Here is an 18,849-nt window from a genome sequence, read left to right on the forward strand (position 1 = left end):
ACAGCTCTTGTGGTTCGGCAGTGTGGCTCGGACGCAGCTGTGGACGAGGAATACTTCTCCAGCAAATGTAAGAAAATGACCAATCACAAGGTGTGCAAGTGTAGAGGAGACATGTGTAACGGTCAGTCCAACGTCGTGTCCAGTGTGAGCGTCCTGACCAGCACTGTACTGCTCGTCCTGGCACTTCTACGATAAACAGAATCCGATAGACCGACCGTCTCCCAGGAAACATCGATACTACTGTATTCTACTACGGTATACTGAAATAATGAACTACCCGAGCTTCCTGATTTTATAACATCACTCACAGTTTTAAAGAATGTAATAAAATTTTCATTGGCTAAATTCACCCGGGCCTTCTCTCGTCCGGACACTTACTATCAATTTATTATAGCGACATACTTCAATATTGAGGTCTCTGCAAGTGACCGAAAGCCAAAATAGGTGTCTAAATTTTCATCAATTAGAGTCAAGGATAGTTTGTGATAATATGACATGATTTGAACCCAAATTTGTAAATAGCGTTGTATAACTGGAGATCTTTACATGTACATAATACAATAAGTGTGTTTGGTGATTCAACACCGTACTGTATATTCGGAGAGACGGTGGCGTTGTTTTAGGATTTGAGAGATTGCGACGTCGTGTGTCTGTGAAGTTCTATATCTCTAGACGTCAGTAAATGGATGGTTGTACATGTGTCAGCAGCATTTTTAACCCTGTTGTCCTCATTGTTGTTTTAAGTTGTAATCATGACGCCATAATGATTTTTTTATTCAGAACAAAATATCATGATCTTCCTGGATCATCGTCCTAGATAACTTTTTTTGTCATGATTCCTTTGATTTTTAATTATTTTTATAGAAATAGCTAATGGGCGATCGTGCCACCTTTTTGTGTAATACCATTCAGTGCTTTGATAGTATGAAAGTCGTATTCTAGTTTTTCACTTTTGACATCGCGTATGTTACCAGGGAAAAGTTAAAAATCATCATGCATGTATAATATAGACTTAAAACTCCAAAACTGCCAAACAAATGTCAGATGACCCTTTGATATTTTACACCGATCATTTGCCATTGGTATCGTGTTGAACATTATTGTCAAGGTTGATAAGGTTTTAATGTATGTTGTAAGTCGTTGTGAGTTTATATTTTGAGTTATATACCCAGGTGCAGATACTCATTAAAGTATTCCGATTAAAATAATCTAATATTAACTAAAGATGTTAAATAGTGGTTACACGACGGATGATTGTTGTATATGATAATTCTTTCATTGAGTTTGTCGTTTTTCAAAAAAATAAATAACTAACGTTTGAACGAAATATCATATACAACAACTACAAGTTTGTGTGACCTGTTTCAACCACATCAGAAAAGCTACTCTGAGGATGAATGGACCTGTTTTGTGTCAACCTGTGTAGTTTTCATGATATATGGTGGGTATAAGGATATGGTCTAAGAGGAAAATGCCGCTAACTGTAGGCAAAACTGACACTTTCGGAAATATATGGAAATATTACAATTTATTGCAAATCATAACAAACATTGAGTAATTTTATTCCTTTCAAAGCAAAAAAAAAATGATAAATATATATTTCTAACAAATGACAAAAACTGCAAACTACTTCTTGTGCGTTATCATTTCCGGGACCTTGTGAAGCGGCCTTCAAGTGTTAGCCAATCAAAACGCGTTGAACCACATGATTACATTCTGTGGACAGTTGTAATGCTTATTTCATGCATTGAGAGTTGAATAACACCCAACTATTGTGGTAGAAAGTGGGATATAACTCAAACTCACGGGTATATGTGCGGTATTACAGATATTCATGTACTTAATTATTTTAATACACTGTATCATATCAAATGTCTATCCATGGAACGTTAATTACCAATAATAACTCTGATTGGACGACGAAGAACCAAGTCCAAAAACTTGGAACAAAGTGACGGATGATATATATATTGAGATGTGCTTTATGTATTTGTCGAGGGAATACCCGAGACAAAATGTTATTCAGGAATTTTATAGTAATTAGTAGCATTGATGTTGGCTGAGAGTTTGAACTATTGCAGTAATTAGTCGTTTTGTGACATTAAACATCGACTAAACCAGTGTAATACACCACCATTCCTTAATGTTTTAGTGTTAAGTGGATTTGTTTTCCTGTACTCAAATAAAAATAAGTCCACAAAAAGAATCGTTTTTCCCTTTTTTCTCGGTGAACAAGCCTTAGACAATTTCCATCGATCTGTCTGAAACAGTATAATAAATTGTAGAGCCAGGAGAGTTCAGTACAGGTAAAAACGTTAGAATGGTTCGGTATGATGGCTGTTAAAGCCGCTGCCTGTCGACAACATCAGACAGTTTTTGTATGATGCTAACTTGGATAGGATAAACGTAAAGACCACTTTTCAGTACCATTTTACTGAAGTGTCGCATCACGGACACAATGACACTGTATCTCTTGGTCCATATGTGTTTGTTATCGCTTGTATTGTTGAGCGTGAAGCAGGGAGAATAAGTGACTGGTATGCCACAGTCTGGGGACATGACAAATGTTTTAGATATTTTTCAACAACTGTGAAAAAAGTTATATCAACTTATATTAATCAATCCTATGAAAATCAGCTGTTACATGGCTACGTTTACTGCGTACTACGTCTGAACTCCGATTATGGTCACGTTCAGGAGACGACCGTGACAATGAATGCTCATTACATATTAGCCAATCAGAAATGATTTTTCCAAAGACTTTGGTTACCTTTTGGCAGAGACATATATACGGACCATGTGTAGATGTGCATGCCACTTTCTTTTTTTCTCAAAATTTTGGTTGCTATGACAACTGGTCACTATAAACAGGTTTTCCGATAAAAGCCCTAACTTTAAGTTTGTCCGGACAACTCCTAAACCGAAGGGCCGATTTCAATGAAACTTCTGTATATACATTTTGTATGTCTCTGCTTTTGGTAAGCAACAAAAGATGCGACAAAGATGGCAGAATTAAATGAAGCGATATAGTCATAAAACGTTTGAACTGGCGTTGTTCCATCTGCGTGTGTCAATATATAAGCAAAAGCAAAATCGCGTAGTATACACATATTGCAAAATCCGTGCAATTTCAAGGGCGCCGTTGTCACCGCCATATTGTTTTGCATCACTGAGCTCTGTTCGATTACTTTCGGATCTTATCAAAACTAAGCGTACCGTCACGATAATCGGAACCCCTCGTCATTTTCTGTTCGCAGACGGAGGCGAGGTGTTCCGATTGCCGTCACGAGAAATATCGAAGCGCTGGACAGATCTTGCAAGCAGCAATGTGATTGGCTAATCGAAAGGTCTCCTGAACCACAGGTGCCCGACTCGTTTTAATCTCATTTATTTGTACTCTTATATGTTATTATTTTATAAAACGAGTCAGGCACCTGTGCCTGAACGTTGACCCTGATCGAAGCACCTTCAGATGTTAAGGCGAAGTACGTAGTAAACATAGCCATATAACAGCTGATTTAGGTGACCAGAGACTTATAATCAGATCGCACTCTTGTTGAAGCGTGCGATAAACCTTACTGTGTGAAACAACCGAGTACCATAGGATTAGGAAACCCCATGTAGCCTTAAGGTGAATGGCGACTGTTATCACTTCGCCACCGGACTACCCCTGGCTTTCATCCCATCAAGGTGAGGGGCGACCGTGATATCACTTCGCCAGCGGACTACCCCTGGCTTTCCTCCCATCAAGGTGAGGGGCGACTGTGTTATTATCACTTCGCCACCGGACTACCCCTGGCATTCCTCCCATCAAGGTGAGGGGAGACTGTGTTATTATCACTTCGCCACCGGACTACCCCTGGCATTCCTCCCATCAAGGTGAGGGGCGATTGTGTTATCACTTCGCCACCGGACTACCCCTGGCTTTCCTCCCATCAAGGTGAGGGGCGAATGTGTTATTATCACTTCGCCACCGGACTACCCTGGCTTTCCTCCCATCAAGGTGAGGGGCGATTGTGTTATCACTTCGCCACCGGACTACCCCTGGCTTTCCTCCCATCAAGGTGAGGGGCGACCGTGATATCACTTCGCCACCGGACTACCCCTGGCATTCCTCCCATCAAGGTGAGGGGCGACTGTGTTATCACTTCGCCACCGGACTACCCCTGGCATTCCTCCCATCAAGGTGAGGGGCGACTGTGTTATCACTTCGCCACCAGACTACCCCTGGCTTTCCTCCCATCAAGGTGAGGGTGATTGTGTTATTATCACTTCGCCACCGGACTACCCCTGGCTTTCCTCCCATCAAGGTGAGGGTGATTGTGTTATTATCACTTCGCCACCGGACTACCCCTGGCATTCCTCCCATCAAGGTGAGGGGCGACTGTGTTATCACTTCGCCACCAGACTACCCCTGGCTTTCCTCCCATCAAGGTGAGGGGCGACTGTGTTATTATCACTTCGCCACCAGACTACCCTGGCTTTCCTCCCATCAAGGTGGGTGGTTTTGTCACCACTTCGCCACTGGACTACCCCTGGCATTCCTCCCATCAAGGTGAGGGGCGACTGTGATATCACTTCGCCACCGGACTACCCCTGGCTTTCATCCCATCAAGGTGAGGGGCGACCGTGTTATCACTTCGCCACCAGACTACCCCTGGCTTTCATTCCATCAAGGTGAGGGGCGACCGTGATATCACTTCGCCACCGGACTACCCCTGGCATTCCTCATATCAAGGTGAGGGGCGACCGTGATATCACTTCGCCACCAGACTACCCCTGGCTTTCATTCCATCAAGGTGAGGGGCGACTGTGTTATTATCACTTTGCCACCGGACTACCCCTGGCTTTCATCCCATCAAGGTGAGGGGCGACTGTGTTATTATCACTTCGCCACCGGACTACCCCTGGCTTTCATCCCATCAAGGTGAGGGGCGAATGTGTTATTATCACTTCGCCACCGGACTACCCCTGGCTTTCTTCCCATCAAGGTGCGGGGCGACCGTGATATAACTTCGCCACCGGACTACCCCTCGCTTTCATCCCATCAAGGTGAGGGGCGACTGTGTTATTATCACTTCGCCATCGGACTACCCCTGGCTTTCCTCCCATCAAGGTGAGGGGCGACTGTGTTATTATCACTTCGCCACCGGACTACGCATGGCATTCCTCCCATCAAGGTGAGGGGCGATTGTGATATCACTTCGCCACCGGACTACCCCTGGCTTTCCTCCCATCAAGGTGAGGGGCGACTGTGATATCACTTCGCCACCGGACTACCCCTGGCTTTCCTCCCATCAAGGTGAGGGGCGACCGTGTTATCACTTCGCCACCGGACTACCCCTGGCTTTCATCCCATCAAGGTGAGGGGCGCGAGTGTGTTATCACTTCGCCACCGGACTACCCTGGCTTTCCTCCCATCAAGGTGAAGGGCGACTGTGTTATCACTTCGCCACCGGACTACCCCTGGCTTTCATCCCATCAAGGTGAGGGGCGAATGTGTTATTATCACTTCGCCACCGGACTACCCCTGGCTTTCCTCCCATCAAGGTGAGGGGCGACTGTGTTATTATCACTTCGCCATCGGACTACCCCTCGCTTTCATCCCATCAAGGTGAGGGGCGACTGTGTTATTATCACTTCGCCATCGGACTACCCCTGGCTTTCCTCCCATCAAGGTGAGGGGCGACTGTGTTATTATCACTTCGCCACCGGACTACCCCTGGCTTTCCTCCCATCAAGGTGAGGGGCGAATGTGTTATCACTTCGCCACCGGACTACCCCTTGCTTTCCTCCCATCAAGGTGAGGGGCGAATGTGTTATCACTTCGCCACCGGACTACCCCTTGCTTTCCTCCCATCAAGGTGAGGGGCGACTGTGTTATCACTTCGCCACCGGACTACCCCTGGCATTCCTCCCATCAATCCAATTTAAATCATAGTTTTACGATACACTGAAAAGATCGACTTCCCATGAACGAACACTCAACTTCCAATGCCAAAAATGATACTTTAGAGTGGAAATGGATTGTACCTACGAGATTCAAGAAAGGACAGACTTATTTGGAGTTTTTATCTTCCCATTATTGATTGGGGGGGGGGGGGGGGGGCAAATATCCTCCAAGTGCCATTGATATAATTCAAGATGATTGCATTGAAAACTTTTACACACAAACTCCCTCTGGGTAAAAGTTAGAACGAATATTCATACTCTGCCTACAATGCTCTGACGACGACCATCTGTCAGAAATTGTCCGTCCGTCGTCCAGAGCTACGTTATCAAAGCTAGGTAAAAGTGACTGTACAGTCATCGATATACATTGTAAAGGCAAATACAAGTAAACACTCAGTACCTGTTCTTAATAGATCGGTGATACTTCAGTTTGTCACATACTGCGATTTCATGAATACCTCCGATAAACTCGAGAAATGTGGCGTTGCGGGAATGTTTCTTGCTTGTTAGGATTCATTATCGGAATCCCTTACTCAGTAGTATTCCACAGAGATTGGTAGCTGGACCACTTCATTTTGTCTTGTATGTATATGATGTGCTAAGTGTAACAATCACGGGTATGGACACTTAATTGTGCAGTCCCGACACCGGGGAATTAAGAAAATGGTCTGAAACACGACAGCTTCACGTCCACCCGGAAAATGTAAAATGATGCACGTTTAGAGATGGATAAATTCAGCTACAACTTTTACATCACATTAACAGTTACAATTTGTGGACTCCGAAAGATATTGGAGTTACCATATATATAGAAAGCTTATATTCGATAAACATCTATGCGAAAAGATAATAAAGCAGATTGTATTGTATTGAGGAGAACAATGGAATACTGGAGTTAGACCTCATTAGAGTATGTAAACCAAGTATGGTGCCCCCGTGTAGAACAAGAGTTGTCAGAAGACAACATAGCTCGTTGAGCGAGTTGAAATTCCAAATAAGTTTTTTCTTAAGAGTAGGTCAAATTTCAAGGCCAGCTGCTCCGCAAATGTAGAACCAAACAATGGAAAGGTCTTGAAAGGGTTATAAATAATGTCCATATTGTATGCATGTTGTCAGAACAGATCTATGTATTCATGTATAAATATACAGTGGTAGCTGTATACCAAGGTAATGATATAACGGGGAAAATATACTGGGGAGGCTTCCTTGGCTGTTGATAGGTCGTTAAACAATACACGGGGGATGCCCTCTTTAAATGACCAAAACTGTTGATAGGCCATTCAACAATACACAGGAAATGCCGTCCTTAAATGACCAAAGCTGTTGATGCATATAGGTCGTTAAACAATACACAGGAGAGGCTGTCCTTAAATTGCCAAAATTGTTGATAGGATGTTTAACAATACACAGGGGAGGACGTCTTATCAATCTTGAAATTGAACATTCACAACTAGAGACCAAAGGAAACCTACAGATGAAATCGGGACAGGCTCGTAACTGAATACACCAAGCAGAACTGTGGCTGAAGACAACAGATCTAGACAAAGGGCGAATTAAAAAAAACCATGCTCATTAGATGGTTGGCAAATGAAAATTTCTTACCAAGCAATTACAACAAATGATCTAAGAGGGATTTTGGCGTCCAACACTGAAACTTCTTAATCGGTTCTTTTGTCTTTTAATCATATTGCCTCCGGCCCGTGATATATGGGACGTATAGAAACAATTACTGTACTTTCGGTCTTCAGTATCAAACATGTACAACTACCAGCAAAGAAGAAACCGCAAATGACATGTCCACCATTTTGTTTCCAATCAATCTCAAAATTAACATGCATAACTATGGACCAAGGAAATCAAAGAAATTAAGAAAGACTCTTTAAAAAAACAGTAACAAATTTCAACTGTCAAAATTCAAAATGGCAAACTGTCAATCATTTTGTTTTTACAATCCCTCCAAACATTTATCACAGTCATGCAACTAAAGTGTAGATATAGAGGGACCAACATAACCTACATAAGAGATCGAGATTTGAGAAAGATTTCGGATCACAGACCATTTTGTTTCCAATCAATCTCAAAATTAACATGCATAACTATGGACCAAGGAAATCAAAGAAATTAAGAAAGACTCTTTAAAAAAACAGTAACAAATTTCAACTGTCAAAATTCAAAATGGCAAACTGTCAATCATTTTGTTTTTACAATCCCTCCAAACATTTATCACAGTCATGCAACTAAAGTGTAGATATAGAGGGACCAACATAACCTACATAAGAGATCAAGATTTGAGAAAGATTTCGGATCACAGACCAAGGTTGATTTGAACACCCCACCATCTGATGATCGTGGGCTAAAACAATACTAAATTAATTCATTATCAATTATAAAGCATTTTTATTTATTGAAAATATTTGATATTTCTTCATTGTTCATACATGATCTATATTATATCTTTCTCCAGACAATCTTCAAACACTACAATTAGACTCTCTTATTCACACGTAACATTACACTGAGAAACACAAATATAACAAAAGTAAAGCGATTCCACATCCAATTCAAGTCGCACCAGGTTACTGAGGTGTCAAAACCAGTTGATATTGAAGCCCCAACAAGTACTACAACTAGTTGATATGTAAGTCCATCAGGTGTCACCACCAGGTGTCACCACTAGTTGATATCATAGCTCCACCAGATGTCACCACCAGTTGATATCATAGCTCCACCAGATGTCACCACCAGTTGATATCATAGCCCCACCAGGTGTCACCACTAGTTGATATCATAGCTCCACCAGGTGTCACCACTAGTTGATATCATAGCTCCACCAGGTGTCACCACTAGTTGATATCATAGCTCCACCAGGTGTCACCACTAGATGATAGTGTATATAAAGTCCCACCGGGTGTTGCTAATAAATGAATTTATAGTGCCGCCCGGTTTTGCTTGTAAATGGAATTTGTAATCCCACCAGGTGTCACCACTAATTGTTATTGTAGCACCACCAGGTGTTGCCATTATTAGATAAAGTATTCCACCAGCTATCGCAAATAAATGAATTTGTAGCCCATCAGGTGTCGCTACCAAATGAATTAATAATTCCACCAGATGTCACCACTAGTTAACATTGTTATCCCACCAGGTGTCACTATTAGCTGATGGTGTCCAACCAGTTGTCAAATCTAGAACTGTAAAATGAATTGAAATTCAAATTAGAGTTTGAATTATTATCTCAAACATCCCAGTAAATAATCTTCACTTAACTAGTAAATATCTTGTACCATAAAAATTCTAAAACATTATAAGGGTATAAGTGGAAATGATGAATGCTCCATATTAAACAACTTAACTGTAGACTTTTACTGTCCGTGAGTTTTGTATTTGGTAATATCAATGAAAACAAGACACCTGACAATGACAGTAAAATACCTTTTAACAAGCTTTATGAGGATAATTCCTCTGCTTTCTTTAACTCTTCTGCTTTCCGAAGTCGTTCTTTTTGCTCCTCTTCCTTTTCTTTCCTGAGTTTCTTTTGAAATTTCCTATTATCACGACTTTTTTCCATTCTCTGAAAAAACAGGGATAACAATGGGAGAAATTAAAACAAGGAGAAATGTGAATGTTGAAACTAAAACTGACTGCTGTAATTGCTATATATTCATTACCTTTGAAAAAGGTTGATACAAGCATTTATAGACATGAACAAAATACTGGTTCAGGACAATTTTGTGACAAGATCATAAAACAAAGATGTCAATCACCCCGGATTACATTGGAGAGCCCCAGAAAATCACGATGAAACACCCTAGCATGTACAACCATATCGGGACAGATTTCAAGGAAAGACAGAGGAGACAGGAAAGATATGACAGGATAAACAGATGAGTGCTGAGAGTGGAGCAGCAGATTAATTCTTTCGGATGTCCCATTAACCGAAGAAAATCCTTAATTTCCAACTTTTAGTGGCCTTGTTCAATCAACACACATTGGAATTCAGCAGATCTTATTCCTGAAATTTCCCCTGAACAGAAGACATTGCTGAAACCAACCCGAGTCCTGCAAAACCAACCCGAGTCCTGCAAAACCAACCCGAGTCCTGTGAAACCAATCCCAGTCCTGTCATTGCTGAAACCATTCCTAGTCCTGACATTGCTGAAATCATCCCCAGTCCTGACATTGCTGAAACCATTCCCAGTCCTGTCATTGCTGAAACCATCCCCAGTCCTGACAGTGCTGAAACCATCCCCAGTACTGACGTTGCTGAAACCATCCCCAGTACTGACAGTGCTGAAAACATTCCCAGTCCTGTCATTGCTGAAATCATTCCCAGTCCTGACATTGTTGAAACCAACCCCAGTCCAGCAAAACCAACCCGAGTCCTGCTAAACCATTCCCAGTCCTTACATTGTTGAAACCAACCCCAGTCCTGACATTGTTGAAACCAACCCCAGTCCTGACATTGTTGAAACCAACCCCAGTCCTGACATTGTTGAAACCAACCCCAGTCCTGACATTGCTGAAACCAACCCCAGTCATGACAGTGCTGAAACCATTCCCAGTCCTGACATTGCTGAAACCATCCCCAGTACTGACGTTGCTGAAACCAACCCCAGTCCTGACATTGTTGAAACCAAACCCAGTCCTGACATTGTTGAAACCATTCCCAGTCCTGTCATTGCTGAAACCATTCCCAGTCCTGACATTGTTGAAACCAACCCCAGTCCTGACATTGTTGAAACCAACCCCAGTCCTGACATTGTTGAAACCATTCCCAGTCCTGACATTGTTGAAACCATTCCCAGTCCTGACATTGTTGAAACCAACCCCAGTCCTGACATTGTTGAAACCAACCCCAGTCCTGACAGTGCTGAAACCATCCCCAGTACTGACATTGTTGAAACCATCCCCAGTCCTGACATTGTTGAAACCATCCCCAGTATTGACAGTGCTGAAACCATTCCCAGTCCTGACATTGCTGAAACAATTCCCAGTCCTGACATTGCTGAAACCATTCCCAGTCCTGACAGTGCTGAAACCAACCCCAGTCCTGCAGGGGGTGCCTTCCATTCTGAATGTCATAATAAAGCATGAACTTGTTAAAAAAAAAAGTTGATGTCTTTCATCATGACCTTGTCCATTAACTTGGTGACATTGACCTTTAGTCCAATGGCATTTAGTTTGAATCTGTGCAACTGTTCCTCAGAATGTCAACAAATACATGCATTCTGTGGCCTTGACCTTTTATTTTGTGACCTTGTATGTTAGCCATGTCATTGTAATTCATGATTTCATTAACATGTTCCATCATATTCTGTACAAGATAAGTGTGGAAATGTTATCACAACACAAATTCTATTTTACTAACTGAGACAAGATCTTTGGATCAAATGTCTGAAATTCAAACTCATTAAAAAGGGTTTTATTTTATTTTAGTGCTTAAAAACTATACAAGATATGAACAATATGTATCTGGGAGAGCTATATACATTTTGTATAATAGTAATTATTCACAGACAGACCATAAACAATGCCCTATCATAACGCAATCCTTCAAACATGGGTATATCAAACGTGGATTTAGACTTACCTCCTCATCAAAGCACCTCAACATCTTTGCCTTTAAAAAATCACAGGGCCCATGAATAAGTCGTTTCATGAAGGAATTCTGAAAGATATATTATAAACATCCTCCAGTAACACTAGGGACAGTTATCCATCCTCGACTAATACTTGTGACAGTTATTAATCCTCCACTAACACTGAGGACAGTTATTAATCCTCCACTAACACCGAGGACAGTTATTAATCCTCCACTAACACTGAGGACAGTTATTAATCCTCCACTAACACTGAGGACAGTTATTAATCCTCCACTAACACTGAGGACAGTTATTAATCCTCCACTAACACCGAGGACAGTTATTAATCCTCCACTAACACTAGTGACAGTTATTAATCCTCCATTAACACTGGGGACAGTTATTAATCCTCCACTAACACCGAGGACAGTTATTAATCCTCCACTAACACTGAGGACAGTTATTAATCCTCCACTAACACTGGGGACAGTTATTAATCCTCCACTAACACTGAGGACAGTTATTAATCCTCCACTAACACTGAGGACAGTTATTAATCCTCCACTAACACTTAGGACATTTATTAATCCTCCACTAACACTGGGGACAGTTATTAATCCTCCACTAACACTGAGGACAGTTATTAATCCTCCACTAACACTGAGGACAGTTATTAATCCTCCACTAACACTGGGGACAGTTATTAAACCTCCACTAACACTGGGGATAGTTATTGATCGTCAACCTACATTTAATACTTATAAGTTATTCTAATCAAAGATAGATGTAGAGGTAGATAAAGTATGTAATGACACAAAAAAAAAAACTGCATTAAAATGCATTGGATACTAATATGTGACAAAATGGATTTACATATATAGTTTAATTGGTCCTTATACATTAACTTACATTTTTCACAAAATAACATTAAGTCATCAGTTAAGTTCACCTCTAATTAATAAATACCAGTACATGCCTGTGAAATCTGTGTTCAGAATCCTATACAATGTATATATATATATATATATATCAACATCACATTTAAAATAAAATCTTACCTCCGTGATGCATTTTTCATAATGTTTGATGTAAATATTACAGAGTCCTGTGTGTAGATTTGGGTCAATGGCTCTGTCAGACATGTTTACAGTATGTCAATGATAATCAGTCTTAAGGTGTTTTTCTCACAAAATCATCCCCTGTTTTCAAACATAAAACAACATTTCATTAAAGTTATAGAGAAGAAAAGATAGTGAAGTCGAGTCCCAAAATCACACTGCATCAATGGTTTTCTTGGCACATAAAAAGTCTTTTACAAAACAAACACAAAATTTTATTATTTGGTAACATCTTAATATCTCAAGTAAGTCCAGGCCAGGGCATCAGATAACACAACAAACACAGAGAGGAACAAAAGGCAGGTAATTTAGGATGCAGGAGACCTACTGACCACAGCAATGCCACCGGTATGGACTGTTAAGAACTGCTAACCTATCTAACAATAAACAGGAAGTAATGTATACCTTCTTACGACATGAACATCATATGATCTGATGGACAATGACATTTTTTGCATTTTTGTTTTGGTTTGCTAACTGACCTTCCTGAAACCAAAGATGAATTAAATATAGCAGTGTGGTGTTCTGTGATATATTAACCCAAACACCATGTCTTAATTTGGTATGAACCATTCATTATCATAAAATGCCACCTCCAGAGAAAATAAACATCATTGCCATAAAAATGCTACATCCAGAGAGAATGAATAAAGAATTTTCATTTGAATGTCCAACTTTGTTTGAGTAGACTTTGTAAGAGTTATCCCCCTCGATATCCATGACATGTTTTACTACACATTTTTCTACACAGGTGAGTAATTATAACTTACACATATACTGATTTTTTTTAGACATTTAGCTATAGGGGAGTGGGTCCACATGCATCTGCAGCTGGTTGGCATGGTTAGAAAAAAAACATGCCCTTACGCCTACATTTTTTTCTATAAATACTAACCAGATGCCGATGCCTGTGGTACTTCCCAACCTGATAAAACATCTACACTTGATGAAATATCTTGCCAGATGAACTTTGGAGACACCTTGTTGTTGAATTGAATTACAAAAAAATGCACATTTATGTATTCAATGACAATAATTATCTTTTATGAAAGGGTGTGTTAATTACTTTTGTCTCTCTAGATCAGTAATTTGGAAGGCTGGATCTAGGTAGCCCGAGTTTCCTATGGCCCTGACACCAGACAGGGCCAGAGGAAAGTTGGGCTAGATCTACATGTAGGTATCTATGATGGACGCAGGCTGAAAGCCTATTTATCCATATAATGTGTAACAATACAAAACATAATAATAAATACTTCGGTGCAGTTGGCTTGATGAAAGAATTGGAATTCTTAATGCAATTAGATAAAATGCTTATTTTTCCAGTGTTCAGTGTATCGGTCCCTTAGGACCTACCACTGTTTAAAATTCTCAAGGGGCGGGCCATTTGGTTTTTTTTTATCAATGAAAGAATTTCAAATTTGTATGTGCCATTAAAGATTTGTATGTGCCTATGGTCCATGGTCCCTGTCTTTCCCGATATCTGCTAGTTTTAATACTGGCCACAGTACTGACAGGTGCAAGCGACTCTCAGTCGGTCATTGAGACATTTTTATTTTAGTCAATTATTATATATAGGCTATATTACTTTGAAATAATACAGTGTTATTAAACGACAATGAAACAACTGATGTCACAAAGGGTAGGAAAATTATTCAGAACTGATTAATGCACTAATAACAGCCTATTCACAATACTTACGCAATGTACTCGAGGTCGCCGGGGAAAGCCGAATGTGTGAAACGTCATCAATATGTGTGTATAAGATTTCCTAATAATAGAACACGACTTCAAAATATATCCGGATTTAGAGCACAGCCCTCCACTGTTGCACGGTGCGCCGGTATAATTTTCTACGTTTACAAGCGTTGCTTGTCACCCTCACCCCTAGCAATGCTTGTCATAACAAAATTTCAATATTTTCAAGAGTTCATTTCACTCCGACACATGTTCAAACAAATCAAATCAAGTTTGTTTACCATGTAGCCTACTGGAGTACCGACGTTAAATTAAAACTTGATATCAGTCTTGACGGTGATTTCCGCAAACTCATTATCATCCTCGTATCGCAGATCCTATAGTTTAAGAAAGGCAGTTTTGTAATATGCGAATATATTTTGGTTTATTTCGATTAACGTCCTAATTAACAGCTAACCTGGGGCCTGTTCGTTTTTTAAATGTAACATTTCAAACATATATCAGTACAGTATCTTGACGGACATGCAAATGTTAATACAGGCCTTGTGAGTCTTTGTCAAGGCTCGTTTGAAAACAATATAAAATCATCAGGTCCGTCTTTATTTCATAAACGAACAACACCGGTCTAATTGGTCCGTCGGTTTGGACCGCAAAAACGAAAACGGCCCTGTTGAAAACGGAACCCGTACCAAAGGTATGTGGGTCACCAAAGATCGAATTGTTAATCAATATCGATCAATATTTTTTGCTTGTTAAATGTGTACAGACTTGTATCTTATAACAGTGCTGTTATTCATAGCAACAATATATGACTCACTTTTCAACGGGTTCCGTTTTCAACAGGCTACACGTGGAAAAAAGAGAGACCTGATGGAATTCATTTTCATAGGAGATGACGTTTTCCACGGCGTCCCGGTTCCATTTTTAACGTTGAAATTTTTCCATGGGGGGTCCATTTTCAACGTTACACCGGCTTCCTTTTACTCAAATACACTCAAATATACTCGAATACACTCAAATCCACTCAAATATATTCAAATATATTCAAATACACATATAATTCACCCAAATACCACTATATATATTTTGTGAGAATGGACCCAATTATATGTTCTTCGATGTCATACTGTATCATATGTACAATATTAGGGGTTTATTTGACCGAGAAGTATTTCAAATTAATTTTTCAATCATTCGCGATTCTCGGACGGGCCTACCGTCTCAGTTGAATTACCGATAATGGACCTGAAATCGATATTTTCACAAGAGAATGGACCTGAAATCGATATTTTCACAAGAGAATGGACCTGATATATATATATATATAGTATTTCCTGGTGTATATCGGGGGCCTTTGGTAAAAAAAAACAAAAAAAACATTTTACTTGGAAGTATTTGGTTTAAACAGTATTTTATTTTGTAAACAGCAAAGTTGTACACATTACATGAATGTAAGGATTCGAAAACAAGCCTAAAGCTTATATTAATTCGTCTCCTTATAAAAGAAATAGCAAAATATATACAGGCGACGGTAAGTCAAAAGAGCATGGATATGGTAAGTTTAATACAAAGTTTAAACCAGTAAAATTAGGTAATAATGAAAATCATAATTCAAAATCTTAATCCATGTCCCAACTGTGTCAGTACCAGTATGTACATGATACATGTTGGCGCATATTCTATTTAATACATTATTATGATAAACATGTTATATATATATTATATTTAGAGATATGATGCCATTGAAAGACAGATAAAGCTCCAAGAATCACCCGATCGAGCTCTTGATATACGATATCAATTTGAGAAGCGTCTGCTTTCTAGAATAAAACGTTGAACAGTAAGGAATATGTCTTCATTTTGATCTGGAAGAAGAGTATTGTCCCCACAGAGAGCAGACTTTAAGTTAACATTATAAGGGAGGGTATGTATTGTTTCTCTTCTAATACGAGTATATTGAGGACAATGAAAGAGGAAATGTTCAGGAGATTCTACTTCACCGCAGTGACAAAGAGGATTATCAGTAATATTTTTGAGAAAGAGGTGTTGTGAGAGACTGCTACAGCCAAGTCGTAGGTATATTTCTAGCCTGTCTTGTCTGATAGCGATGGTCAGTAAGACGAGGAATAAGGTTCGACAAATAAGAAGGGCTTAGGCTATGATACATTTTATGAAATAATATCAGTCGATGGTGTCTACGTCTTGTCTCAAGTGTATCCCAACCTACGTCTCGTAAAAGTTTGTCAGTGTTAACTAGACGTGTCGAGCCAGTGACGATTCTTGCGGCTTCAATATTGATATTTTCTAATAAATTTGAAAGGTTTTGTGGGATGTTAGACCAAACCACGTCCCCGTATTCAATTAAGGGTCTTATAAAGGATATAAATATTTTTTCTAGAGAAGATCTATCTAATAAAAATTTTAGTTTTCTCATAATTCCAAGTTTTGACTGTGATTTATTAATTATTGTATCAACGTGTTCATCCCATCTTCCATCATTACTAAAATTTAAACCTAGGTGTTTGTGGTGTTCAACTTCAGAAATAGGGGTGTTAAGCATATATAGAGTTGGATGAAAAGGTTTGTAAAGTTTTTTTGGAAATAATCAATGATTCAGTTTTGTTAGGATTAAATGTAACAAGCCAAGAACTAGCCCAGTTAGAAATTTTTGTTATGTCAGAAGAGAGAAGTTCAGAGTCGGCGATGGGATTATCTACTACAATGGAAAGTGTTGTGTCATCTGCAAAAATACGAATATCGCAAGTAATTTCATTAACAATATCATTAATGAAAACTAAGAATAGAATTGGTCCCAGAATAGACCCCTGGGGAACTCCAGCATACAAAGTTTTAAGAGATAAAGAAGCACCATTTATAACAACACATTGTTGACGTCAATGTAAATAATTTGTGAAAAAATTGTAGGGCTTTGTAAGTGATATACCTATATATTCTAATTTATGAAGAAGACCTCTGTGCCATACCTTATCAAATGCTTTGCTAATGTCAAAAAAGAGAACCCGAATTTCTTTGCCATGATCAATTGCCGAATAAAATCTATTAGTTATGTCTACCAACTGGTTTATAGTGGAATCGCCGTGCCTAAATCCTGACTTGTGTTTAGTTAATATACTGTTAGTGTGTGAGTGATTATAGAGATACTTGAAAATACATCTTTCCATGACTTTACTTAGAATACTCAATAGGGATATTGGTCTATAATTATTTACAGAAGAAGAGTCACCCTTTTTGAAAACTGGTATAACATTTGCAACTTTCCATTTTGAAGGGAACAGGCCTAGTCTTAATGTATATTGAATAATTTTGATAACGGTTGGGATAACTGATTGGTAGCTTCTTTAAGAATACGTGAGTGGATAAGATCAGGACCGACAGCTTTATTAACATTTAATTGTGAAACAGCGTCTTTTACGTCTTCAGTTGTAATAGAGATTATGTCGAGTTTATGTACGATGTTGTTTCGTCCGTCAATAGGTGGTAACGGTGTGTTGTTGTCGTCAAGAAAACATTGTCTAGCAAAAAAGTCATTCAGTGCCTCGCTTTTGTCCATGTCGTTGTCGATGTAAGTGTCATTAGTTTTGAGTATAGGTATGTCAGTGGATTTGTTAAACCCACATAGAGTTTTAAGATTTTTCCAACAAGATTTTGAATTTAGATTCGATTCGTTGTGCAATGATTGAATCATTTTATCACGAAGTATTTAAAAATAATCATCAAATTACCCGATTCACGACCCATTATCCAGTCAGTAGCAGGCAACTCCCCCACCGCCCACATGGGTATAGTTTTAAATCTAGATTAAAGTGTACCCTGAACGAAAAACGATAATCAAATATGTTATTCTTTGTAACCACCAAAGAAGAATGTCGCAAACCGCATCAAAATCGGTTGGCCGAGTGCCGAGATATCGCACATCGAAGTACGCGATTTGCACCTGTCGATCGACTGCTAATCAGCGTATCGGTCAGTCACGCTGATTTGGAACTCTTCAGTCTATGACGTCACAGGTTGAACAGAGTGACTGGTATGGTGGCCAGTAGCATAGAGGACAGTGTGAACAGTATCAGCACAAATATGTTTGAATACGATCTGGACATGAGATTTGAGGTTGTTGAATTTGGCGAATATTGCCGACAAGAAGTCGGAATCCAACAATATAGGCTTACCCGCAGACGGACCGGTAAACGGCACATCTCCGATCACTAAATAAACTTCAGTACACGTTTCTATGTGACAAAATTAGAGGCTTTCCGACTTTATTTCTTAAAAACAATTACAGAATATGTATTTAAAAGACGTTTTAAAACTCAACCTGAGAGGGAAATGTATGGAATATAACGGCAAATCTTCTTTGTAAATCGCCGCTGCCGTTGAAGTTATCACTGTGCGGCACTGTGCACGTGCTTGTTTCTTTGATGTGTCAATCAAATTAGACTCCGCTTTATAGCGGGGACTTATTGCGGGTTGCGATTAAATAAATA

At 39.6% G+C, this 18,849-nt stretch overlaps 1 protein-coding gene and 1 long non-coding RNA gene across 3 annotated transcripts in view; one reads left to right on the plus strand and one right to left on the minus strand.

Moving 5' to 3' along the window:
- Positions 1-314, plus strand: part of LOC117337095 — a 33,720-nt gene extending 33,406 nt beyond the window's left edge. Inside the window, exon 3 of the mRNA XM_033897882.1 lies at positions 5-314. Within this exon, the coding sequence (XP_033753773.1) occupies positions 5-195 (191 nt within the window). The 3' untranslated portion in view covers positions 196-314. The remainder of the gene's footprint in view (positions 1-4) is intronic.
- Positions 315-8,332: 8,018 nt separating this feature from the next.
- LOC117337909 lies at positions 8,333-14,456 on the minus strand. 2 transcript variants are annotated; one of them, XR_004534914.1, is made up of 5 exons: positions 14,351-14,456; positions 12,593-12,733; positions 11,543-11,620; positions 9,385-9,523; positions 8,333-9,143 (listed from the first exon to the last, which is right to left on the minus strand). It is a non-coding gene; the product is annotated as an uncharacterized LOC117337909 (long non-coding RNA). The 2 variants fall into 2 exon arrangements; XR_004534915.1 differs by lacking the exon at positions 14,351-14,456 and adding an exon at positions 13,548-13,566.
- Between the last annotated feature and the right edge of the window lie 4,393 nt (positions 14,457-18,849).

The sequence above is a fragment of the Pecten maximus genome, chromosome 11 (genome assembly GCF_902652985.1).
Source record: "Pecten maximus chromosome 11, xPecMax1.1, whole genome shotgun sequence".
In the NCBI taxonomy this organism is placed as follows: Eukaryota; Metazoa; Mollusca; class Bivalvia; order Pectinida; family Pectinidae; genus Pecten; species Pecten maximus.